At 50.3% G+C, this 24,257-nt stretch overlaps 2 protein-coding genes across 6 annotated transcripts; one reads left to right on the top strand and one right to left on the bottom strand.

Moving 5' to 3' along the window:
* The first annotated feature begins 668 nt into the window (after nucleotides 1-668).
* Nucleotides 669-7,090, top strand: wdr41 (WD repeat domain 41). Its single transcript, XM_037484899.2, has 14 exons — nucleotides 669-901; nucleotides 1,000-1,066; nucleotides 2,599-2,714; nucleotides 3,467-3,515; nucleotides 3,593-3,721; nucleotides 4,180-4,242; nucleotides 4,668-4,779; nucleotides 4,918-4,980; nucleotides 5,164-5,268; nucleotides 5,351-5,535; nucleotides 5,641-5,762; nucleotides 6,098-6,183; nucleotides 6,629-6,762; nucleotides 6,862-7,090. Exons 2-14 carry the CDS (start codon nucleotides 1,019-1,021, stop codon nucleotides 7,000-7,002), a joined length of 1,353 nt encoding a protein of 450 aa, XP_037340796.2. The 5' UTR covers nucleotides 669-901; nucleotides 1,000-1,018; the 3' UTR covers nucleotides 7,003-7,090.
* pde8b (phosphodiesterase 8B) lies at nucleotides 7,078-24,136 on the bottom strand. Of its 5 annotated transcripts, none has more exons than XM_037484897.2 (22): nucleotides 23,911-24,136; nucleotides 18,327-18,383; nucleotides 15,946-16,136; nucleotides 14,494-14,553; nucleotides 14,218-14,275; nucleotides 13,923-14,011; nucleotides 13,742-13,820; nucleotides 13,449-13,589; nucleotides 13,269-13,357; nucleotides 13,142-13,196; nucleotides 12,285-12,336; nucleotides 11,908-12,006; nucleotides 11,633-11,709; nucleotides 11,347-11,511; nucleotides 11,034-11,079; nucleotides 10,711-10,840; nucleotides 10,411-10,609; nucleotides 10,026-10,243; nucleotides 9,815-9,953; nucleotides 9,549-9,707; nucleotides 9,312-9,441; nucleotides 7,078-8,708 (listed from the first exon to the last, which is right to left on the bottom strand). In XM_037484897.2, exons 1-22 carry the CDS (start codon nucleotides 23,962-23,964, stop codon nucleotides 8,581-8,583), a joined length of 2,415 nt encoding a protein of 804 aa, XP_037340794.2. In that variant the 5' UTR covers nucleotides 23,965-24,136; the 3' UTR covers nucleotides 7,078-8,580. The 5 variants fall into 5 exon arrangements, 4 of the variants coding, with proteins under 4 accessions (XP_037340794.2, XP_037340791.2, XP_037340792.2 ...); XM_037484894.2 differs by lacking the exon at nucleotides 23,911-24,136 and adding an exon at nucleotides 21,669-22,366; XM_037484895.2 differs by lacking the exon at nucleotides 23,911-24,136 and adding an exon at nucleotides 21,669-22,366 and having other exon boundaries at nucleotides 11,908-11,985.
* Nucleotides 24,137-24,257: the final 121 nt, after the last annotated feature.

The raw sequence follows: 24,257 nt of genomic DNA, 5'->3' as shown, positions 1-24,257 counted from the left end.
GATTGTGACACACTGCCATCTACTTGTTTAGAGGAGAAAGACACCCCACAAATGGTTTCTATTCTTACTTCTCTTGGACTTTTGAGTTTGTCTGTGTAAAATATTAAATGTTTTATACGTTCATCTGTGTTCTCCATACATATGTGTATGTATTAGCAGTTTTTTATAACTAGTTTGGAAGCTGATTATGGTTAAACCAATATGCATTTAACACAATTATAACTTTTGGGTGTGTTGTAATGACTTTAGCTTTTCTTTCTGGGGGGCTTTTTATGATTAATATGATTTTTTGGACACATCTCTGATTTATAAAAGTCTATCTTTTTTATTGACTTTTTTATTATTGTCAAAGCCAAAGTCAAGAGTCACATCCTTTTTTACCGAATGAACAGACCCTGACACAAGGGCCTCCAAATAAAGAAGCATGTGGCAAAATGACAGCAATAATGGGACAAAAATGTAGATCAAACCTGAGGAGAGCAACAACATTATCATTTACACATTTTGGATTATTCAATGGAGTAGATGCAATTCTCATTTGAATCATGGTTATTTTAGAAAATGAATTATATTTTTGAAAATATACTTAAAACTTCTTAAAAAATATAAATAAATGTTAAAGAATTGCTACAGGAGTCCACATTCGCCCTGAGGGAGCTTTGTCCAACAAACGCTTCCGTAGTTTTGAGTCATGTGATCGATTTGTTGTGGTTGCGGTAAATAAACATGAAGCTAGCTGACGCACTTATGCTTTAACGTCACATTTTAGCGCTGATTATCCGCCGAACCAAACGAAGTGTCCTGACTGCTATAGTCTCACAAGAGCGATACAATACATCGAAGGATATTTCATCGCGGGTGTCGTGGTTGACGCCAATGACGAAGGAAGCGACGCTAGCTGGTTTGTTGCGCGTTCCGTCAACACGCTAAACACTGCTAACAGCTTTTAGCCCATTTATCATCAAATACATACAACTCGCGTCATTCTGTTTCCTTCAGTTAACCGATAAAAGAAGCGATGCTTCGCTGGATTCTTGGTGGTCGAGAAGCGCAGGGTTCGGTGGAGGTAAGAAGTAACGGCGGCTAACGTTACCTCAGGAAAGCTAATGTATGCTAACGTTACCTCAGGAAAGCTAATGCATGCTAACGTTAGCTGTATCTTTTATTAACGTTATATTACTCCAGTGTTTAGTCACTCTTCTATACGTTGAAACGTGGCCGGGCGATATCCCCAAAAGCAACACGTATCACGACAAGAGAAGCTTGGTGAGATCGGCGACAGGTGTTGTAAAGTAACGAAGTAGATTTACTCAAGTAGCGTTACCTTTTTGACTTGATTAGTCCAACGTGACTTTACTTTGTTATTCAAACCGTCCACACATCAGAGGGATAACCTTTTACTCCTCCACGTGTATGTGCTCTGTAGTAACTAGCAGGTGGATATTTAAGAAAATATAATCAGCTTAGAGTTGTAGACATTGATATAAAATATATAATATATTGATTGCAGAAGGCTACAACATTTAAATTGTTGCCCAGTTAGTACTTTTACTTGGATTATACCTTGCTACTTCTTTATATTGTGCAATAAATATTTTTTTAAGTGAAATGTCTCCATAGAATCTGTCAAACTCAAAAGAAGTCTCTGTTCCCTTTTCAAAAAACATTTATTTCATATTAATTGTCGTTAGGGTTTTAGGTTTATGCATGAATTTATTTATCTGTTTTCAACTTTCAGCATCTTATTCAGATGTATTTATTTATATCGGGCATATATTGGTCAACTCCATCTTGCTTTTTTTAAGGTACATTTACAAGTGATATAGGAGGCCAAAGTACATTTCATCAAGCTCTCGCCTTATTCTCAAAATAAAAAAAAAAGAATTGTCATCACATTAATTCATGCCATCTAATTCGTTCATTATGTCTCACTATATTTTCTCACTATTTAAAAAAAAAATGTTATTGTCCTCTGATTTAGTGAATCTTGTGTGTTTTTAGTCATTTTTCTTCAAAACATGTTTTTTTTTAAAACTTTTTGTCCATAAGTTGTATTTTACTTTTTGAAAACATTTAAAACATTTTTTGACCTGATATGATTTAATATTTTTTCCACGATATTTTCAAACCTTTTTTCAAAACATTTTCCGGCCTAATGTTTTTTTTTTTCTGCGGTGGTGAGATGATTAATGTTGTTGTACAAAACAATGCTCTCATCCCTCAATGACTATTAATTCCTTTCACCTAATCCCTCATTTTTGTCTGAAATATTGGATGATTTTAACTCAATCTGCCTTCAAAATAAAAAAATGTTGAGAGCCATTAAAACCTCTAGAGTTTGATAAGGGTCACACACCAATTAATGAGCTCAATAAGCTCATATGGTTTGTTGCTGTCATAAGTGAAGTGCATTATGAAGTGTAATATTTCCCTCTTGTGGTGGAGCATAAAATGAAAGAACAAGTCCTGTTGGAATTGTAGCAGTACGATCCTCGAGTAAGGGTACTTTCCAGCGCTGCCTGCTCCCTCCAGCCCCCCCCCTCTCTGAGTCCACTTGTCAACCTCTGCACCTCACTACTTTCCCTCTTCTGTCTGCAGAAAGGCCCCGTGTTGTGCATCGGAGAGGAACAGCCCAAAAACTGGTTCACTGAGCTGCAGGTGCTGAAAGGACATTTTGACATTGTTCGATTTCTGGTGCAGATTGATGACTTCAGGTAAGCGGACCTACAGCCCCCCCCCTCTCTCTCCAACCCCTTTCCTCTCTACCCTTGGCTGGCCTCCATCCCTCTGTGATTGACAGGAGATCCTCACCTACAGAAAACTTACAGAGCATGACAAGAGCCCAATCATCTCCACTATGTGATTGTGTGTGCACAATACAGTACAACCGAAGCCTTTTAATGCCGTACACACACACACACACACACACGTATAAAGGTTTTGCACCTGCTCTCTTCCCCTGCGCTGCTTTGTGGAAGCATGCTGCACGCTGCCATGGTAGAGTGGGTCTGCATAAGTGGTCAGATTGGGATTTATAACAGAACTAAGTGTGTGTGTGTGTGTGCGCGCGTCAGGAGGTGGGGGTTACTTCACGCCTGGTCTCCTCCAGTAATAACCCCGTCCTCTGGGTCTCGTCCTCTCAGCACACAGGTCCACAGTCGGGGGCAAAGGCCAGAAAATTCTCTCCAGATTGCTTTTGAAGTCCGATAATGTATCCTCGGCAGTTCCTCTCTTCTTCTTTTTTTTGTCCATCCGGTCATCCTGTCTGTTGATTTTGGGGACAGGGAGTGTAGACGGCCGAGGGTCAGAGGGCTCAGAGCCCCAGGACAGATGTTTGGTTAAGATTTCTCTGGAGTAGATGAACTTATGGGAAATGATTGCTCACACAGAGAGAATCACCTGCTGTGTTTGACTATGTGTGTGATGCTAGAGGCTCTGATGAAACAACTCATCTTATGTTTTCCAGATGTGCCTCTGCAGGCGATGATGGCCTTGTTTTGGTGTGGAACGTCGAGGTAAGTTCATTATTGCGGTGCCTTGTGAAATTGTGTGAAATCCAGTGGCGCTAATTGTGCTTCTTTGTGTCTCTTAGACCGGGGAGAAGCTGCAGGAGCTGCGGGGCCATTCCCAGCAAATCACAGCCATGACCACCCTCACCTGCAACAAGGGAGGCACGTCGCACACCTCGCTCATCACGGCCTCGTCGGACCGAAGTCTCAGTGTATCCTCACAGCTAAAGACGGAGCGAACACACGCTACATCGTATCACATGCTACATTGTATCACACGCTACATCGTATCACACGCTACATTGTAACCGACGCTACATTGTATCACATGCTACATTGTATCACATGCTACATTGTATCACATGCTACATTGTATCACATGCTACATTGTATCACACGCTACATTGTATCAGACACTACATTGTATCACATGCTACATTGTATCACATGCTACATTGTATCACATGCTACATTGTATCACATGCTACATTGTATCACATGCTACATTGTATCACATGCTACATTGTATCACATGCTACATTGTATCACACGCTACATTGTAACAGACACTACATTGTAACACACGATACATCATATCACACGCTACATTGTACTACTCTGTTGTTGTTTTTGAACTTCAAACTTGAGCTTCCTCAACGCACCTCGTCAGCTGTGGGACCCTGATACAGGCAACAGGGTTCAGACTATTTCAGATCTGCAGTCTTCTGTGAAGGTAAATGTTGTGATCAACAACCTGAGCAACAGCTTTTTCTTTTCTTTTTGCTTTCGTGGACACTTGCCTGAGGAGAACAAGTCTGAACTGCATCACACAAACAAATCAAGCATTTGAAGTACATTCGAAGGCTTCTTCTGCTTAAAGGAACCGTGCATATAGGGAAGGCATACATCCCGCTTGGTCCTCCACAAGTTCCTATCGGCACGATATATCATTTACTAATTAAAATGTTTGACACAAAGGCTGTTCTGCCAGTTCTGATTTAAAATACAAATGGTAATTAGCTCCTCTCGCTCCCACATTGAGGTTAATCACAGCATCCTAAGGCTAATTGTGTTAGATTTAGTGTGTGTGTGTGTGTGTGTGTGCGTGTGCAAATTAAAATCAGCCCCTGCGTGTGATGTTGTGTGTGCGTCCCTCAGTGTTTGCTGGTGCTGGAGCGGCTGTGTGTGTGGCTCTCCGGCGCCGAGGAGCTGTGTGTGTGGAACGAGGACTTCCAGCTGCAGTGTCAGAGCCAGAACCACAGCGACACCGGTGAGGACACAACACCGGGAGACGCCTGTCACAATAAACCCCCCCCCCCCGCGGGCTCATTTGTTGCACCAACTATCCCCCCCCCCCCCCCGTTTGCACACAAGCCGAGTAATGTTGCCCTGTTTTGGCATTTTGCAGGAATCACGGCTTTGATAGAGCTGCCCAAGAACTGCGTAGCAGCTGCTGTGGACAAAGAGATCGGTGAGAGGCAGAATATGTGCAAACAGACCAAAGGACGGGGCTTTAAATGCATTCTGTGTCACTATTCACATTTATTTTAAGTATAAGGACTCCAGTCGACCTTTTATTGTATAAAATAACAAATGGGGTTCATCATGGTTTTATGAAAACGCCACTCAGCCCCAGAACGCTTCCCCTCCGCAGTGGTCTTCAGGCTGACGGTGTCCACTGATTCCTCCATGTCGGTGGCCGAGGTGCGGCGCCTGTCCGACCACCAGGACCGCATCCGAGCTCTCATCAACGTCAACGGTCAGTCCGCCGCTCCGAGGCGCCGTCTGCTTTGTGAGACATGTGAGACTTCGACGTGACTTCCCCTTCACGTCTTCCTCAGACGGGCTCTTCGCCAGCGGCTCCCACGCCGGCGAGTTGATCCTGTGGGACGCGGTTGATTGGAACATCCACGGCTACGAGCACATCCTGTGGGAGGAGCCACAAGCCGGCGCTCAGCCCGAAATACGATTGGCTGCTCACAAACCCAGTGAGATGTCAATCCAGCATCTGACCACCGACGGCAGGGTGAGGCGGCGGGGGGGGCGGGGGTGTGGCGCGTCACTCGAAGCGCTCGGGTCGGGTCCTTTTTGATGGCGAGGTCCAACGTGACGCCGGTTTGCTTCCTCGCAGCACATCCTGGCGGCGGTGGGCAGCGGCCTGTACGTGTACAGCGTTCTCACCAAGACGGTGGCGGCCTACAGGAAGTGCGCCCACGACTCCAATGTCTTACACACCATGCTGGCGTCGGACAGGTGAGACATCTGTAATCTGAGGACTGACAGACATTATAAATGCACAGGAGGTGGGGCTCTTTCAAAAGGAGATGTAGATATAAATGGAGGAAAAGGTATTAGAGCACTTTAAGGTGAAAGGACATGAAATCCTCCTCATCAAAGGAGAAAATGTGATTTCTATTTAAAAATACAAAAGACTCATAGAGCTGCAGCTCCACCTAGTGGAGAAGCACCTGAAGAGATTCAAACAGCACAGGGTGGGGCTGCGGCTCGATGGCTCTCCGGGGGGGCCGTCCCACCTGTGGGGGGTGGGGGGGGGGGGACGCTCGTTTGTGACGGTGTCTCTGTTTCAGCCAGCTGATGTCATGCTCTGAGGACGGCAGCCTGAGGATGTGGGAGATCCAGGACCTGCCTTTACCCGGTGAACCGGCCTCCTCAGGTGACACACACACTAACGTGTAACACTCCTTAAATGCCCCCCCGCTGTTAGGGGGGTAAGCAGTTCACATCTGTAGAAGAAGAAGGCCATCGTACCGCGGTCCCACCCCACACGGTCCCACCGGAAGACGTTTCATCCAATAAAGCTCCAAGGCCGCTTGAGGGCGATGGAGCTGATGTGGATGGACCGTAATGCCGTCCAGATGTGGCGCTGTGTGCATCAAAGGAGCCAGCGAGAAGAAAAGCTTCCTCATGGTCTCTGCAGGTCCTCCACAAAGAGGCTGCATCACAGGCTCATCTTTTATCAGGAAGTGGTTTTCAGAGAGAAAGCATTAAAGATGTTTAAATCTAAGGTTCACTAAACCTCTGAAGTGTTTCACGCTGATCCTGCTCTCCTTTAAGCACCTGATCAGACTTCCTCTCTGCCCCCCCCTCCCCCACGCCAGGGTTCTTTGGTATGTGGACCTTCGGCCGCTCGAACAAACCGAGCGGCGCGGCGCCCAAGAAGGCGGCGGAGGCCCCGAGCATCAGGACGCTGGAGCTGACGGGGGATCTGATCGGACACTCGGGGGCGGTCCAGGTAGGGGGGGGGGGGGGGGGTGTTCGCGTGACGTCTCGAGCTGGCGGGCCGACGTGGCAGCGCTCCTAACGAGCCGCTCGGCTTCCTTCTTCCCGGCAGATGTTCGTGAGCTTCGGGGAGAAGGGCCTGGTCACCTGCTCCACGGACCACCTGCTGATCCTGTGGAGGAACGGGGAGAGGCAGTCGGGCCTGCGCAGCCGCGCCCTGTTCCGCAGGCTGGAGGAGAGCGGAGGACTCTGACCTTTGAACCCTGTGATTAATTGTATGGTTGTTGTTTGCCTTATGACTGAAATTATTTAACATTAAAAACTGAAAATCCAAATGAGGTCATTTTCTCTCCGGCGTGGACGCTCTGACCTTCTCGCATTGAACAGACAGAAATGATCCTTATCGACCTCGAACAACTTGAAATTGAAAGAATGCTTTAATCGCGTGTAACAATACATTTCTGCATCTGACAGGACATCAAAATAAGCCATAATGCAAAGAGCAAACTATTTAACGCACACGTATTCATCCTCAAACACACATCAGCTCGCGTTTTGCTCTTTGAAAAATAATTTGCAACATGGTGGCGTCCCGGGTGTCGTTTCACTGACTCCGCCCCCCTCATCCCGCACGCCAAAGACGAGCTTTGCACACAGTCTCGTTTTCTCCTTGTGTGTGTGCGGCCTCTGGGTTGGAACGCCGGACACGATTAACCATGGCGGGACGAAGGCTCCGGGTCACAGGGCCATGACCACGTGGTTCTGGCCCGTCTCCCTTCAAACGAGCCATTTAGTGAGCAGCTACAAGGACAGCGGGTGCGTTAGGGAGCTTCTGCACACGGACGTTACACGATTAAGGCGCTGATTGAATGACGTCATTGTGACTCGCTAGTTCTGAACTGGCAAAATTCACATGTGATCCAAGTTCTGTTTGAAAAAATCGTTGTGGTACAAAAGAAATAAAAATGTTGTTGCAGAACCATCGACACTGACTCCCCAAGTCCACTCGGATCATGAAGCAACATAACGCAGATTGTCTGTATGTATATATATATATTATTATATATATACATATACAGTATACACACACACACACGTACACACATATATTTACGTGCATGGCTTTCCCTTTTTGCAGAGGAAGAACCGGTACCAGTACTAATAATAAGGCACCTGGGAGGAGCTCTCTGTGCCTTTGGGTCCATGTTCTGTCTCTCAGGACATTACGCCGCTAATGACAACTACTTTACCAAAGCAGCTCAGATTGTTTTGGGCTTTATCTCAATTTAAGCAAAAATCTATTTGGATTTATGAACTAATATTCTAAGAATTAGCAAAGGTTTCAATGTGCTGCAAGAAAGAAAAACTGCTTTCCAGAACCGTGTCGCCTTTATGAGTTAAAATATAATGAAAGTGCTCTGAAAGGATCAAGACTCATCTGATACTCATCTGAACCAGGTAGCTACATGACCTTTGAGCCCCAAGAGAGCGTCCCTCTCACTGTGGACCCTGGAAGAGGGAGTCACGAGTTGGCAGTTTGATAAGCATTTCATTATTATCATCATCATCATTGATCATGAATCATTTACAGTGAGAACATTCGACGGAGATTAAAAACTGCGAAAAAGGAAACAAATGAAACGGATCAAAGAGGCTTGTGATGAAAATGTCTCCATCGACTAAAGTGCTGATCTGTGGCTCGTTGCACCGCCTGCAGGTGCAGATTGTCGGTTGACCCGTGAGGTGCTCGCAGCTTCGTGGAGGTGTTTTCAGGAATGTTGGGGGGGGGGGGGGGGGGGGGGGCGAGGGGGGGGGGATTCTCTGCATCCGCTCAGACTGACGGAGGCGGCCACAGAGCCGTGGGAGGACGGAGGCTCTTGCACTTCATCTCGTCCAAAACCTTCCAGTACTTGTAGTTCTCCGACAGGTGTTCCATGAGACCAGGCAGGTCGGCGAAGGCTGGGGGAGGAGGGGGGGGGGGACACAAACACAAGACATCAGGTGGGGTTAAAGAAAAGAAAAATCACATGACCTCATGTATCATCCCCCCCTCAACGTTAATGAGTTTAACTTCTTGAAACAGCCTCTCTGTGTCGTCCCCCTGTTTACATCCAACCCCCCCCCCCCCCGTGACCCCACAGCGACCCGGCTGAATTGAAAGCGACTGTCTCTTATTTGCGTGTCACGGAAATTCTGCTCGAGTGCTCTTCCTCTTTATTAACTGGGGGATCGTGAACCCCCCCTTTCCCCCTCCCGCCCCCCCCCCCTCCTCTCTGTCCCTCTGGCATTTGGAATCTTTCCGTGACATCACAGCTGCATTGACAGTAAACAAGTTTCCCTCTTGGGGGGGCGAAACTAAAAGAGGAACTCAGTGGGAATGGGGAGCGATAAGCCTTTCCTGCCCAGAGAAATCCTCTGGGGGGGGGGGGCGGGGGGGTGCTCAGTGTACGAGGTTCTGTCCTATTCAGCAATGAAATGAAAGGATTCCAAAAAGACACGAGGTCCGTTTGTGAGCTGCGTCCCGCCACAGGAGGAACCCCCCCCCCCCCCCCCCCCCCATACCGTCCCAGGCGTCGAACATGTCGGTGATGAAGTAGTCGATGAAGGAGATCTGGGACTTGGGGACGCTGCAGGTGTTCCTGTCGAACACGGGCATCACCACGGGCAGCCCCTGAGCCTTCTCCTCGTCCGTCTGCAGGGGGCACACACACACACACACACACACACACACACACGGGGGACCACAGTGAGGCTCGCGCTCCCCCTGAGCTGCTGCATGTGCCTGGGGGGGGGGGTTACCTGAGCGAAGTACTCCTCGGAGATGCGCCCGGCCCACTCCACGCAGAGCTGCAGCGGCCTGCAGGGGTTCGCCACGTCCGCGCACTTGATCAGCATCCTCTTTATGAGCAGCCGGTTCTCCGGAGAGTTCCTGATGTTGGCCTGCGCGTCGGCGTCGCTCTGCGGGGGGGTGAGGGGGGGGGGGGGACAGAGGCGCCGTGAGCTCAGCTCGGGACAAAAGCAAACGGTGGACACCTGGGGGGAGGAGACACAGGAAGTCCACTCACGGCGGGGCCGCTGTCCTCGATGGCGGCCATCGGCTTGTTGATGCTGTTGGCGAACTTGCTGACGTGCTCAAAGTGGCGGGTCATCTCGGTGGCCAGAACCATGTCGATGACGGCCTGCCGCAGGGTCCGGAACTGGTTCCTGTCGCCAGAGGGGACAAAAGTCAACATCTGGGTTTAGAGCGTCCCTCCTCGGGCGCCTGGCGCCGCCCACCTGTCCATGTTGTTGAAGATGTTGCTCTTGGCGTCCCGGGTGGTGAGCTGGAAGGCGAGCGCGGCGTGGTGGCTCTCCAGCACCGCCGTGTCGTTGTAGAGGATCGCCAGCTCGCTGCCGGCGTTGCACAGGAAGGAGTTGGTGCGGCCCGGGTGGTCCACGTCGTGCACCGTGGCCGCGATCAGCGCCGCCACCTCGTCCAGCTGTTCCAGGCTGCTCTGAACGAAGCGGCAGAGACACCCAGAGGGGGAGGGGGGTGCAGAGGGGGGGGGGGGGGGACACCAAGGTCAATAAAGGCGGTTCAATAGCAAACGTCTTTCTGTGTGTTGAATGATCCCCTCAAAGGGGTGTGTGCGGCGTATCGGGGGGGGGGGGGTGAAGGTACCTTGACCCTGTCCTTGCGGAGGAAGTAGGCGGTGGCGTGCAGCACGTCGGCGGCGTGGGTGGAGTTGTGGTAGGAGTTGGAGGAGTGGTAGCTGGCCTCCATCAGCTGCAGCCACGAGCGCAGCGTGGCGTCCGAGCAGCTCAGGAAGTCGCACACGCCGAAGCTGGCGAAGACCTTCAGGCCGAGGTACGTCAGCGGCCTGCGGGCCCCCCGCCCCCCCCCCCCCCAAACCGCTTTAAAACGACTGATACTCAACAACCGACATGCGCCCCCCCCCTCCCCCTCCTCCCCCCTCCTGACCTCTTGTTCGTGGCCGCCTCCAGCTCGAGGATGTCGAACTCCCAGCATTCCTCGTGGTTCAGCATCTCGGCGATGGGTGGAGGGACGTCGCTCAGAGTCACCGGGACGGACAGCTGGCTCTGGCTCATGTCTGAGACACACACACACAATTACACACAGACACACACACACACACACAATTACACACACACACACACATAGGGGGGAAACCGAGGGGCATCTGAATGAAGGTCTAAACACCTGCATCCGTGTCGCATTACGGGCGTCGTCATAACGTTTTATGACAGCTGTCACTCAGGACTCACTGGTTCTTCATAACTTACTTTTGCAGAAGACGTATTCGTTGCCAGAGAGTCTGCGCAGCCCGTCCTGGAGACAGAGACCGGACAAGGAATCAATAGTTAATCGAGTTAAAAGACATTGAACTCAGTGAGTGATGACGTGTCCGGTCCGGGATAGGTCACACCTGGTCACCTGATAGGTGTACACTCACTCCTTGGGTTTATTTAAAGTTGAAGTATAACTTGTTTCTACGGTCTCAGTTTGAGACTTCAACAAAATTCAGAATGAAACAAACTGCGATTGGAAAGACGTCGAAAGAAGACACACTGAGTACTTCAAAGGCCGGCCTCTTACGCTCATGAGCCCCCCCACGAGGTCGTTGGCGTGGGGGTCGTCTTCTTTGGAGGCGAGCTGAGGGGAGTAGAGCTCCGTGGTCCTCAGGATCTCCAACACCCGGTCCAGGGCCTCGGCCACCGTCACCGGGCTGCTCTCCTGGGCCGCGTTGATGATGTTTATCACCTGCCGAGGAGGAAACACGTCTACATCAGACCCCTGGGGGCCATGCAGCAATCAAGTCAACATTTATGATAATACTATTATACGCATGTTCTTTTGTTTCTCCGGGTGGGACCACTAGTACCTTCGTGATGGGAGCCTCGATGGTCATGGAGTGAATCCTGGCCACGGAGGAATATCTTCGCTTCTGAAGACTCGGAGCTACAATCCCAAAAAAAAAAGGGAAAAGAGCAGGATGAAGCAGGACGTGATGTCATCGGCCCACAAAGGCAAAGTCTGACTCATCTCCCCTTTCTCCTCCTTTGTGCTCCAGCTTTAACTCCTCACTCACTATTCTCAGGGGTCAAAGGTGAGTGTGTGTGTGTGTGTGGCTAACGCTAACGCTTTTTTTTTTTTTACCGTCACTCCCGCGCGAGCTGAGCGATCTGCCGTCGATGGAGTCTTTCCTCCTGTCGCGGTGACGTAGAGGATGGGACTCTGCGAAGGGAACCACATTTCCTGAAAAAGGGGGGTATTTCTAGAATCCTTGTTGTCTGGGTGACAGAAGGTTATGTGTAACAGACGTGTACCTGCATGAGGACAATCAGAAACGTAAATGTTGGGAATAGATAAATAATCAAATGTGTGCCGAGATGCAAGAAAAAATAGATAATAATAGATTAATAAATTGATTTATTTACTTTTTGAATGAGATTAGTCATTTTGGGGGGCTTCAGGTGTCCCATCGGAATCACACTACTCCACATTTATACAAAAAGTGCCTCGTGGTGAGTTACCTGACTGGGAATGTTCCCCAATGCATCGCTCCTCCTTGTTGAACTTGTGAACCTGAGGGAGAGAGATTCACATATATCATGTATGTGTGTGTATATATATATACATACACACACACATACATGATTCATTCCAGGAGAACACGGCTCTACAGACTATAACTCAGCGTCTCAGCACAGTCTTTCCTGCGTGTGCGGCGCATCCTGTTAGTGGCGCTGAGGTCGTGTCGGGGGGGGGGGGGGGGGGGTGTCAGTGGAGCCGGTTTAATCCGTTTAGAGGAGATCTTCGTCAGCCGGTGACTCACCTGCACCTTCACGTCGTGCTGATGGGGCACATTTATGGAACAGTGAATGCACGCAGACGACTTAAATGAGTCTTTTAGAACGATGTGTTTTACTGGAGGAAGAAGCAGCTGAGATGATGATGATGATGATGATGATGATGGGCCTTTAATTGAGATAAACAAAAGGGAACCAAACAGCTGGGAGTCTGGAGGGCTTCGACCAAAGCTGCTAACCCAACAGCGCCAGGAAATGGAAACCGCGGCCCACAGCCAGGGGCGGGGGGGGGGCTGTGTTGGGAGAAGGGGATCAGCCGCTGCCATGTCGAAGGATTCCCCGTCCAAAGCAGGAAGGAACGCCAGCGGCTGACTCACCTGGTCTCCGTGGAGCTTTGCCCCCCCCCGCAGGGGCACCTGCTTCAGAGGTGAGCCGTGAGGCCGCTGATCCCCCCCTGAAGGAGATTTCGTGACCCTCCCGGCTCCATGGGTCTATTTCAGAGTTCCTGCCTCTTGGGTTTGTTGCTTTTGTTTTTGAGCATCAAAGCTGCATCACAAATCCTCACAAGTCACATGACTCACCTGGTTATTGTTGTCAACGTGAGGTCTCTTGATGGCCACCACATGTCGAATCTTCCTGTTGGAGGCGAGATAAGAGTCAGTGGTTCCCACTGGGGGGGGCGGGAGGTTGGGGGGGGGCGTAGCTTACCCTCCTTGGCCGACGACGGGCGTTATCTTCACGTGCTGCTGCACGCTGTCGCCCGACTTCTTCCTGCCGTAGTAAAGGCCTTGCCATTCCTTCAGAGACAGCACAGCGGTCAGGCAGCAGTACTCACCTCACCGGGGGGGAGGGGGAGAGGGGGGGAGAGTGGGGGGGTGTGAGACCCACCTTTCCTTTTTTGATGCAGGTGTTGATGGTGTCCAGCAGGTCGGCTCGGTTCTTGTCGCTCATGGGCAGCTCGGCGGGCTCCTTCCCGATCAGCTCCCCCTTGTGGTACCCCATCATCCGCTCGTACGCCGGGTTCACGTACTGGACAGTCACATGCTAGTTAGCGTGTTGTATGACAGAACTACACACGGCAACACGTTACACATGAGCGCGTCCTGCTGCTTCAAAGGACGGGTCTTTATTTAATGAATCTGAAAATGCAGCTTGTACAGCGCGTGCAGCGTGTGCGTTACCTGTATGACGTGGTCCTCACTGGTGATCTCCACGGCCTCTTGACAGTGCTCCAGAGCCGCGAAGACCGAGTTACAAGCCCTGAGTGTCAATACAAGGGTTAGCATCTCCAGCAACAACGCCTCCACCAGGTCGAAGCGTCTGAGATCCAGGTGCCGCCCCCCCCCCCCCCCCTCTGCGTACCTGAGTTTGAACTGGCAGCGCACCTCTCCGTGCTGGATCTGGATGAGCTCGTTGTAGCAGGCCGACACGCTGCTGCTCTCCACAAACCGCTGGAGGTGCCGACGTGTCAGAAGGAGAGAGACAGAGATGGAGATGGAGTCAGGATTTACGCTGCAGCGACTTCTTGCGCTACGCCACGTTCACGCCATCGAGCGCCGCCGCCGCAGAGCGGACAAGCAGCTCGGCGCGTCCGGGAGGGGGGTCGATGACCGTCGCCCACCAGGAAGCGGGATGTGACACTTTGACGGGGACCTACTCTGTTAAATCCGGCGCGGAGGAGGGGGAGGACCGATGGCTCGTCCTGGTCGGCCGCTCTACGCGAGGACAGAACAGAATCATCAGAATCATCAGAATCACAGTCAAACACAGGCGGTCTGAGCTTCTGTTTGCTGCTCTTTATTCCTTTTGCAAAAGCCTTCATTTGGTCTGGAACCTGGCAAACATCTCTCTTTGTCCTCTGAAGAGCCGATGCGGCAAATCCAGAAGGAAAGAAAGGTGTCAAAGTCTTCAAAAAAGGGGAAATCAGACTCACCTTTGAGGCAAAACAGCGAGTATAACGGTGTTTTCAGACGGCTTCGTTGCGCGGATCGACCTGGCGTTAAAACAGAGGTGGATTAAAGTCAGCAGCGTTTCACACACTTTGAGCCACTTATGAATCCGTCTGTGGAAAAGAGTGGTGGCCTGAAGGTGGGGATCTACCAGAACATCAGACCTCTATTACTCATAGATGCCTTGGTGGTGAATGAAAAATATATTTTTGAAGGAAAAGTCCAAAAGTGAATTAGTGCTGTAAGAGAAATGATCACGTCCGGCCTTATGTAACAATTCAATGTATCAAATGAACCATATCTGTTTGGGGAGGCTTGTGTCAAGCTTCAGACGCACTGAGGACACCTCCCAGACCCGAAAACCACGTGGTGGCAACCTGTCAATCGCAAGGAAGCTCCGCCCTAAAGCAGGGATCTGTCTGACTCTAAATGGACCATCATTGGGAGCAGAGGAGTCGCCCCCTGCTGGTCACTACACAGAAGTAGAGTCATTTCCTCATAGACGTCTATGGGAGCAGAGGAGCCGCCCTCTGCTGGTCACTACACAGAAGTAGAGTCATTTCCTCATAGACGTCTATGGGAGCAGAGGAGTCGCCCCCTGCTGGTCACTACACAGAAGTAGAGTCATTTCCTCATAGACGTCTATGGGAGCAGAGGAGTCGCCCCCTGCTGGTCACTACACAGAAGTAGAGTCATTTCCTCATAGACGTCTATGGGAGCAGAGGAGTTGCCCCCTGCTGGTCACTACACAGAAGTAGAGTCATTTCCTCATAGACGTCTATGGGAGCAGAGGAGTCGCCCCCTGCTGGTCATTACACAGAAGTAGAGTCATTTCCTCATAGACGTCTATGGGAGCAGAGGAGTTGCCCCCTGCTGGTCACTACACAGAAGTAGAGTCATTTCCTCATAGACGTCTATGGGAGCAGAGGAGTCGCCCCCTGCTGGTCATTACACAGAAGTAGAGTCATTTCCTCATAGACGTCTATGGGAGCAGAGGAGTTGCCCCCTGCTGGTCACTACACAGAAGTAGAGTCATTTCCTCATAGACGTCTATGGGAGCAGAGGAGTCGCCCCCTGCTGGTCACTACACAGAAGTAGAGTCATTCCCTCATAGACGTCTATGGGAGCAGAGGAGTCGCCCCCTGCTGGTCACTACACAGAAGTAGAGTCATTTCCTCATAGACGTCTATGGGAGCAGAGGAGTCGCCCCCTGCTGGTCACTACACAGAAGTAGTCATTTCCTCATAGACGTCTATGGGACCAGAGGAGTCGCCCCCTGCTGGTCACTACACAGAAGTAGTCATTTTCTCATAGACGTCTATGGGACCAGAGGAGTCGCCCCCTGCTGGTCACTACACAGAATGCAGCTTTAACACATGAAGCATTTGCTTATTTCTAACCTGGCTTTGTATAACTGTAAAAAGAGTAAAGCTCACCGGCACACCGCTTCGGGCTCAAAGCAGCGCAAGTGGCGTCCATCGACGACCACGATCTCGTGGTGCTTGTCCAGGAAACGCTCCACGGCGGACTCGGGCGTGCGTGCGATGTCACACGTGAAGCCGGCGCGGTCGCAGGCCCACCAGAAGGCGTCGCTTTGGCCGTCCTCCTTGGCGAACACCAGCAGGACCTGAGGAGGGCGGAGGAGGGTGGAGATCACAGCTGTGAGATCCTGACGCCGAGGCTCCTGCAGTAGCGACTGACAGAATACAACATCTCCCTTTAACACCCACCTCCCCCGGGGGCGGGGGGGGGGGGGGGGGACACACACACACCACTATACTGGAAAATACCCGGCGTGTCTATAGTGATGAATGAATGAAGGGTTTTGTTTAACTTTTCCTTTTTAAATGTTTTAAATTTAATTTCACTTCCTGACGGGAAAATTAAACTCCTCATTTTTGAGAATGAAATTACGTTTAACTATTTAAGACACTTTGGAATCGTGCAATTCTGTAAAAAGAGCCTGAAAGTTTAGATTATTATAACTTTACACCTCTAAATGTGTTGCTGTCATTATTATCAGTGTCACTTCATCCTCTAGAAAGATTAATGTCCAACCGAAGGTATTGTGATGGTGGAAAGTATTTTCACAGGACATGAGACATGTCCGGGGGGGGGGGGGGGGGTTTACAGACCAGGAAGTGTCCATAATAATCAGTCCGTCCATTGGAAGATGAAGAGGAGGAGGAGGAGGAGGAGGAGAAAGTGAGCGAGTATCGGCGAGTGCTTGTGAAAGTCCTCAGTCTTTGATGCTGGTTTACGTAACCGTGGCGCCAGCGTGTGAAATTCCACACACACACACACACACACACACACACACACGCACAGACACACACACAGGACTCTCCGACCCGCCGCCCAAACATGAATGCACACGTCCCTGAACGCATCGCACTGCGTTTCCACAGCAAAGCGGTTCAGGGCCCTGCGGCGACTCGCTGGGTTTAAGACCCTCCAACACGGGACACTGAACACAACTTTTAAACTACTTCAACTGTAAAGGAGGCTTTTCAGTTTTTATCCCTCTTCAAGTTATTTCTACAGGAATCAATATGACTCAAGACTTCTGAGCGGTGTGTAAATTATATTTTAAAGCATTAACTGATTCACAGTTTGTATAAATATTTTTAAAAAGGCTCCCTGTAAAGTTCACGGGGTCAGAGGTCAATGTTTGCACACCGAGGCCAGATGGGGGGAGGGGGGGGGGGGTCACTGGGAGAACAACGCTATAAGAGTAAATATTATTATAGGAATCCAAGTGTGTAGATATAAATCAAGCTGTTAACCTTTCAGCACTGACCTCGGGTCGATCACATTTATTACACTTAAATCAACACGTATTCAGCTTCTGGAGTGAAGAAGTTTCCTAAATCAACCCTTAAAACCATTAACTTCCACTGATCTACTGACACATACATATGGCTTTATATCCATATAAAAACTGTCCAGGGCAGTAACCGTAAATGTTAAGGGAAACTCACTAAATATAACTCTCTCTCTCTCTCCCCCTCTCTCTCTTTCCATCTATCTGGAGGAGGAGGAGGGGGGGGTGGGGGGGTCACTGCTCGGTGGAACAACTTAACTTTTAACAAAGCCCCCATGGTCCCTCCGCCTGCCTGCTCTGCTGCCACTGATTCCTGGTGCGGAGGGCCGTCTGGCTGGGTGAGCGCACCTGTAGTACCCCCCCCCCCCCTCCCCCCTCGTCCCCCCTCCTCCCCCCTGCTCAATCTGAGGTTCTTTGTTGCATAAAAGGTAAAGCTGACCTGCACATGGCCTAATCCCTCACAGGAGGATGAGCTGGCACACCTCACCTGGAATAACCTCCAATGATTAGTAATGATGACGGCTGTGGGATGTGGATCACACCATGTGATCAGCTCAGTGGATCACACCATGTGATCGGGGTTTCCATCCTCCGAGCCCGTACATACAAATCATGTCATTGGATTTCCTTAAATCACCATTCAAGTTAATGTAAAGCTGAAAGAACCTTTAAAGCAAAATCCTTCCAAATATTCCAAATATTCTCAGATCACAGTTTCTCCAAAGAGAGAATTTGCTGCTTTTCTTTGTCTCCTGACTTTGTAAAGTTATTATTGAAACAAAACAGACCTCTGAAGACAACAGGAGATGTGATCTGCGTTTTGGATGAAAACGGATTCACGATGTCATCGTGCTGATAACCTGAAACCCTGTGGACCCATTGGACCCAAACGGGACTCAAGGGGACTGAAGGGGACACTCCAGAGGGGACACTCCAGAGGAGACACTCCAGAGGGGACACTCCAGAGGAGACACTCCAGAGGGGACTTCTTACCTGGATGGGCTCCTGGGTCAGTCTCATGGGTCCTACACATTCTTCTGTAGCTGAAACCTGAGGAGAGACGAAGCAACGCGTGAATCTCTGCCACACACACACACGCACACACACACACACACACGCACACACACACACATACACACACACACGCACACACACACACACACGCATGCACACGCATACACACACACACCTTACCATTTTACCATTCATGTCCAGCATCATGCTGGCACTTTGCGTTTTCTCCCTTACACCGACCACGCTGCTCTGTGCCTCCTCCTCTCTCCTCCTCTCGCCTCCTCTCGCCTCCTCTCGCCTCCCTCCCTCAACGCCACAAGCTGCCGGCTGCTCTCCTGCAGACGCTCCCTACCTCCTCGGGAGGACTTAGCAGGCAGGTTTACTTGGATAATCCCACTGCAGGAGCACCCTGAGCTCTCCCTCTCTCTTTATACACAAACACACACACACACACGTGTGTGTTTTCGAGGCCGGACCATTGCGTCACACACATGCTTACGGCACACAGTGAGTCAGCGGGTGGAGGACGCCGCTCATGCTGAGGGAACCTCCTCTGGACCACTGCTTTGTGGTCCTGTGGAGCAAAGCGCTCGGTGAAAACACACTCACGTTGCACACGTTGAGACAAATATCAGTGATTAAAGGGTAAGAAGACGGGAGGCCACATCACATGACATCACCCGGTACGGCCCAAACGCCGGGTCACTTACTTCGACCTCAGGCCTTCTGAGGCGTAGGAACACCGTCAAGAGAATATCTGTGGAAGCTTGAACCAGGTGTTTTGTGCCTCACATTCACGGAGGTAGAGAGCGCGATGTGAACATGTACGAAGAGAAAGAAAAACGTCCAGATGTGGTTGAAGAAGATGTTCACTGTTAAGTTTAATCAAACGGGACCAAACACGTGTCATCAGATTCGGAAAATACCTCCAGTAAAAATAAGCAAAAGCATTTTCAAGTTGAAGTCAATGGATTTAAATTAAAGCAATAAATACTATAACATGAGAGGAAAATTACAGTGTTAAAAACCCCCATTGTGTTCCTGCTCAGGGAGAAGATGTGTTTGAAGTCATGGAGTGACTTTTTTAAATGAAGAAATAAAGTGCATGATAAAAAGTGTTTTTTGGGGTGAAAAATGGTACAAAGGACGTCGTGCGGTTGAAGATCAGAAGCTTCACGCAGGCGATTTATCGACCATCGAGTCACGAGACTTTGAAACCGTTTCCAAGTTTACTTTGGAATTCCTCAAACTGCAGAAACACAAAGTATTTGGAGGGACGGGGGGGACGGGGACGGGGGACAAGCGAAGGGAAGTATCCTCCCTTCGTTCACCGCTTGTCCCCCCGTCCCCCGAGGAGACTGAAAGAACAGAGAGGACCACGTCGCCATGGCGACCGTGAGAATGTTTGCATTTTGGCTTCCATTAGAAGCTCCTCGACTCCTCCCTAAAACGTGCTGGTCGTGTGGAGCCTTTTTGCTCCTCAGGCTTCAAACGACTCTTTGGCCCACTGCTGAGTTTTTGTGGAGCACTTTGGGACGTCGGCTCCGTCGGAGTAAGCCTCAATCGGATGCAGCAGGAACCACGGTCGGGTGGTGTTACGTTACCTGTCAAGAAGCCTGAAAGGAGGACCACCTCTGACCTGCAGGACAGACCCCGTTAAGGGCCGGCCAATTAGCAGCTAAATTAGCGGCCTGAAGTTACACGAGATGCCTTGAAATCGGACTGGAAACACCATCCGAACTGCATTAATGTGGTTTGGAATCCTGCAGCATGTGGTTTAAGTAACTACTTTGTTTAAAACCTCCAACTACAGGAAGCACGGAAACATGAACGAAACCTGGTGAGATAACGTGCATGTAAACACACACCTACAGGAGCGTCTTCGCCTGTAAACAGTTGACCCGGTCCAACATTTCAACTATTTTCCACTTCACAGCCTGGATGACATTCCTGCCGTAACCCCCCCCCCCCCCCCAAAAAAAGACTAAGACCAACGGCCTCTGTCTCTTGGTTCCTTTTGGCCGTCGCCATCTCCGCCTTTTCACAACCATTGAACAAGGCGGGACGTACGGCTCCGGAAGAGACCTGTCAATCACGGCGTGGCCCCGCCCCCTGAAGCATCCCGTTCTCATTCATTCTCGCTCGGTATTCTCTCATAAGTGGATGAGGCTCAGAGGGGATCTGTGTGCGCAGGCTAACCAGGGTTAGCTCCTTCACCCCGGACGTGAATACACACACACACACACACACACACACACTCCAGAGCCTGACACCATGACGGATGATGAAGATCCTGCAGGAAAAGGCAGATGGAGAAACAGCTGACAAACTGGTCGAACACACAAACACACGTGCACTCACACACGCTTAATATTGCTATATTTAAACATCACATATACTTTTTCTCCGTTGTATATACATATTCAGAGGAGGAACATTCCAGCATGGAACGTCTGACGCAGCCTCAGACTGCAGATAAGCGCCGGACGCCATTCATTTGTTTAAATTCAAATAAACAAACGTCTACATGTATATTTTAGCCAAATCCAAGAGGAAATCGGCTGCTCCACTACTTCTTAACAAATCTCCTCCTGTGGGGCTCCATCACAAAGATGAAGAAGTATCTGTTCAAAGGCTTCCTCGTTAGAGGGATCCATCAACAAGTGCAGGCACACAAATAAAATGACAGCTCGGCTACACAACTCCGGCAGCCGATGATCTCCAGACTGAATCTAAAAAAAAAATACATTTAAAAGTTCAGTTGAATGTCCTATAAATAACTGCTGTGCATAACTCTTCCTACGTCTCCATGTTTGGGATGCACGTCTTCATGCCTCAGGAGGAGCTTCCTTCCACCACTTAGGAGATAATAAACAGGGCGGAGATGTGCAAAAACACGGACGGTTTCTGGGCTTCATTTCACCCGCAGTGAAGCTTTATGTAACGAGGGAACCTTCACGGGCTCCTTGGCTGCTGCTAAATGACGGCGTGAAGGCGACGCGTCTGCTGCGAAGCCAGCGCTCCGCCGCGCGCAGCGTTAACAGCCGCCTGAGAGAGGCAGCGCGTGCATCGGGTCACGTGCTCCGTGCAACGGCATCACCGCCGCTGCGGAGGCAGCGAGGAGACCGAATGGACTGATCTCGCAACTGTAAATAAAGGCGTAGCCCCCCCCCCCCCGCTCTCCCCACTCCCTCCTCCTTGAGCGACAAACAACCCCCCCCCCCCTCCCCTCCCAGTCCCCCAGCCTCACGTGTGAACCCCCCCCACTCACGACTCCAGCTGATGATGCCCCCCCCCCCCCCATCTCCCCCTCACGTGTACCTTAACGCTGGTGCGGCTGGTCTGTGTCTCGGCCTCGATGCCGACGCGCCCCCCCTCCCCGCGATCGCGGCGCGGCTCGCTGTTGCGCGCGTGGCGGCTCTGGAAGGCGAGGACGGCGGGGATGGACTCGGCCGCGTCGGTCTTGACGAAGAGCCCGTGCAGCGTGGCCGCGGTGGTGCCCTGCGAGATGGTGGTGGTCTGGTGGGGGGAGTTGGACTCGTCCGAGTCCCGGCAGTAGATCACGCCGCTCTGCGAGACGTGGATGCTGGGGGCGCAGCCCATGCCGCGGGAGAGAGTCAGAGATCCCCGGTAGTCAACTCCGACGCGTTCACTCCGGGCATCGCTGGAAGCGCGCGCTCCTCCGCACACCTCCGCGCGAGCGCATCCAGAGAGAGGGGGGAGGTGGGGGTGGGGGGGGGGGGGGGCAAATATTGCAGGGTCTTGGATTTCGATTTCGTCCTCGAGACAACAACAAGGAAAGCTGGATTGAATGGTGCCCCGTGCTGTCAAATGAGCAGAACTAATGAGTGCAAAATAAATCCGCCGAGCCGGACCGAACCACCGGGATCCGCTCCCTCGCCTCGTGCTTCATATCCGGCTGAGGAGAGTAAAGTGGATTCATGAAATCCCCTGTTTCTCTTATTTTAGTTACTCTCCCTGCAGATCCGTGGTCCATCCCTCCCCCCTCCCTCCCTCTACGTCCATATAACATGAAACCTCTCCCCCCATCCTGTCCCCCCTGCGTCCCCGGAGGCCTCGGAGGCCGTTTAAAGCCTCTCCTCACGGTGAACTCTGATGCTGTGGCGGAAGAGGAGGCTTGTTGAAAAGCCTCTTCTTGCTTATCCAAGATTCCTCGCCAAAGATTCCGGGAGATCACCGGTTTCTGTTTTGCCAAAATTGTGTGGCAGATCACAAAAGGACCCAGGGTGACCTTTGACGCCTGACCTTCGAACATTGAAAGTACACAGTTCATCATCGTTAAATGAATGACTCATTGCAATATCCAATCCTGCTACCAAGCATTAAAGCCCGCCTCTTTCTCTGATCTGGTTGCCTCGGCCAGGTGAGCCACCTGATAGCTGCAGAGGTAACCACGGAGACGTGTTTTTAGCGACTGAAAAAGAGCAGAAGAATCTTTAGGCACAGATCGGCGAAGACATCAACGTCATGAAAATGAGAATATCACAGATCCCATCGCGATTAGATTGATCCATTTGCAAAATGGCGTGGTGGCGGCTTCAGTCGGTGGTTGCCGTGGTTACGGGTGAACCCTTTAACAGCATCAAAGATCAATGTGTTTTAAGAACAATGGATCCCACGGCGACATGAACGCAGTCACCTGACTCTGTAGATCGACAGAGGCTTCAGCATCTTTCACCTCATTGGTTAATTTCTTCACATAAACACAACGTGCTCTTATATTCACACATTTCACTAAATCAGTCAAATATTGCATTTTTTATGCCATAAGCCTATAAGCCATGAGACATCAAATCGCCCTTCTTCAATATTAATCAGTTTCTTTTTCCATGTTCCACCCAGGTTGACAAGTTGCTTTTTGCTATTACAGAGAAATAAACTCTATAAAAGCCTCATGAATATGAAGCGTGTGAGAGTGAATTGGTTCTGTCATGGATCCTCTGGGACAGAAATGTTCGAGGTAAGAGCTGGTTTAACATATAGAAGATATACCTTCACCCAACATCCAGTGCAATGTTAAGGACCGTTGTACACCGAGTACCTTTATCTTTGATACTTCCAGTATAGTTTAGTGTTTACTGTTCTGTACTTTTACTCGAGGAACCAATATAGGGATTTTACCTGTAGTTTTTCTAAAGGAAAATATATTACTTTTACTTTAACAACTGAGTACAGAGTACAATTTATATAATATATCTCCTTCAGTGCATGACAGCCCCCTGGTGGTGGGCCTCGCACATGCCGCCCCCCCCCAACACACCAGGATATTGAGCTGGTTTGGATGAATATCCTCGTGTCACCACGTACACACAAGCTCCAACATCCAAATGATACAACTCAGACCACACAAACAATACACAACCATTATTACACACAAATTGCACTAAACTATAAGACCGAACCTTAATCACGAGGCTTTTTTTTTGCCTCCAACAGCAACCGGACCGGCTTCAATAAACACCAAAAAACGTCCGACTTCAACTTTCTAGCGGTTATTTTGAGCATTTAGTGCGTAAAAGTGTGACGCGCGCTCAGCTCCTACCTTCCGCGCTCCATTGGGGACCAAAGCGCGCTCCTCCGCTGGCCGCGCGCTCATGTCCTAAAGTAGCAAAGTGTTGCCCTTCCACTAAAAAACAACAACAACAACAACAAAATAACAGCTAATAGCGAGGAGCGGGCACCGTGTCCGGTAACCGTGTCCGTGAACCCACGCGCCGTCCCTCCGGTACCGAGCGGCGGACACTTTGGGTCACGCGTCGGACATCTGAACTCCAACAACCCCCCCCCCCCCCAGCGCAAGGCCCGGTGTCCGTGCGGCCCTAGTGTCCTCGCGAGGGCGCCGGTGGGGGCTCGAGACGAATTCAGGGTTTTATTGTTAAAAGTTGTTTT

This window comes from Pungitius pungitius, chromosome 18 (assembly GCF_949316345.1).
Source record: "Pungitius pungitius chromosome 18, fPunPun2.1, whole genome shotgun sequence".
In the NCBI taxonomy this organism is placed as follows: domain Eukaryota; kingdom Metazoa; phylum Chordata; class Actinopteri; order Perciformes; family Gasterosteidae; genus Pungitius; species Pungitius pungitius.
The sequence above is the reverse complement of the archived record's forward strand: the minus strand, read 5'-3'. Positions and strand labels throughout refer to the sequence as shown.

What these genes read in the sequence shown, in the direction of transcription:
- wdr41 (XM_037484899.2), top strand. Translation starts at nt 1,019, where the DNA reads ATGCTTCGCTGGATTCTTGGTGGTCGAGAAGCGCAGGGTTCGGTGGAG. An exon ending in AAGCGCAGGGTTCGGTGGAG is followed by an intron (nt 1,067 to 2,598) that starts GTAAGAAGTAAC and finishes TTCTGTCTGCAG; the next exon opens with AAAGGCCCCGTGTTGTGCAT. An exon ending in GTGCAGATTGATGACTTCAG is followed by an intron (nt 2,715 to 3,466) that starts GTAAGCGGACCT and finishes TATGTTTTCCAG; the next exon opens with ATGTGCCTCTGCAGGCGATG.
- pde8b (XM_037484894.2), bottom strand. Translation starts at nt 21,950, where the DNA reads ATGGGCTGCGCCCCCAGCATCCACGTCTCGCAGAGCGGCGTGATCTAC. An exon ending in TCGTGGGGGGGCTCATGAGC is followed by an intron (nt 11,080 to 11,346) that starts GTAAGAGGCCGG and finishes CTCTGTCTCCAG; the next exon opens with GACGGGCTGCGCAGACTCTC. An exon ending in TCGAGGACAGCGGCCCCGCC is followed by an intron (nt 9,708 to 9,814) that starts GTGAGTGGACTT and finishes ACCCCCCCGCAG; the next exon opens with AGCGACGCCGACGCGCAGGC.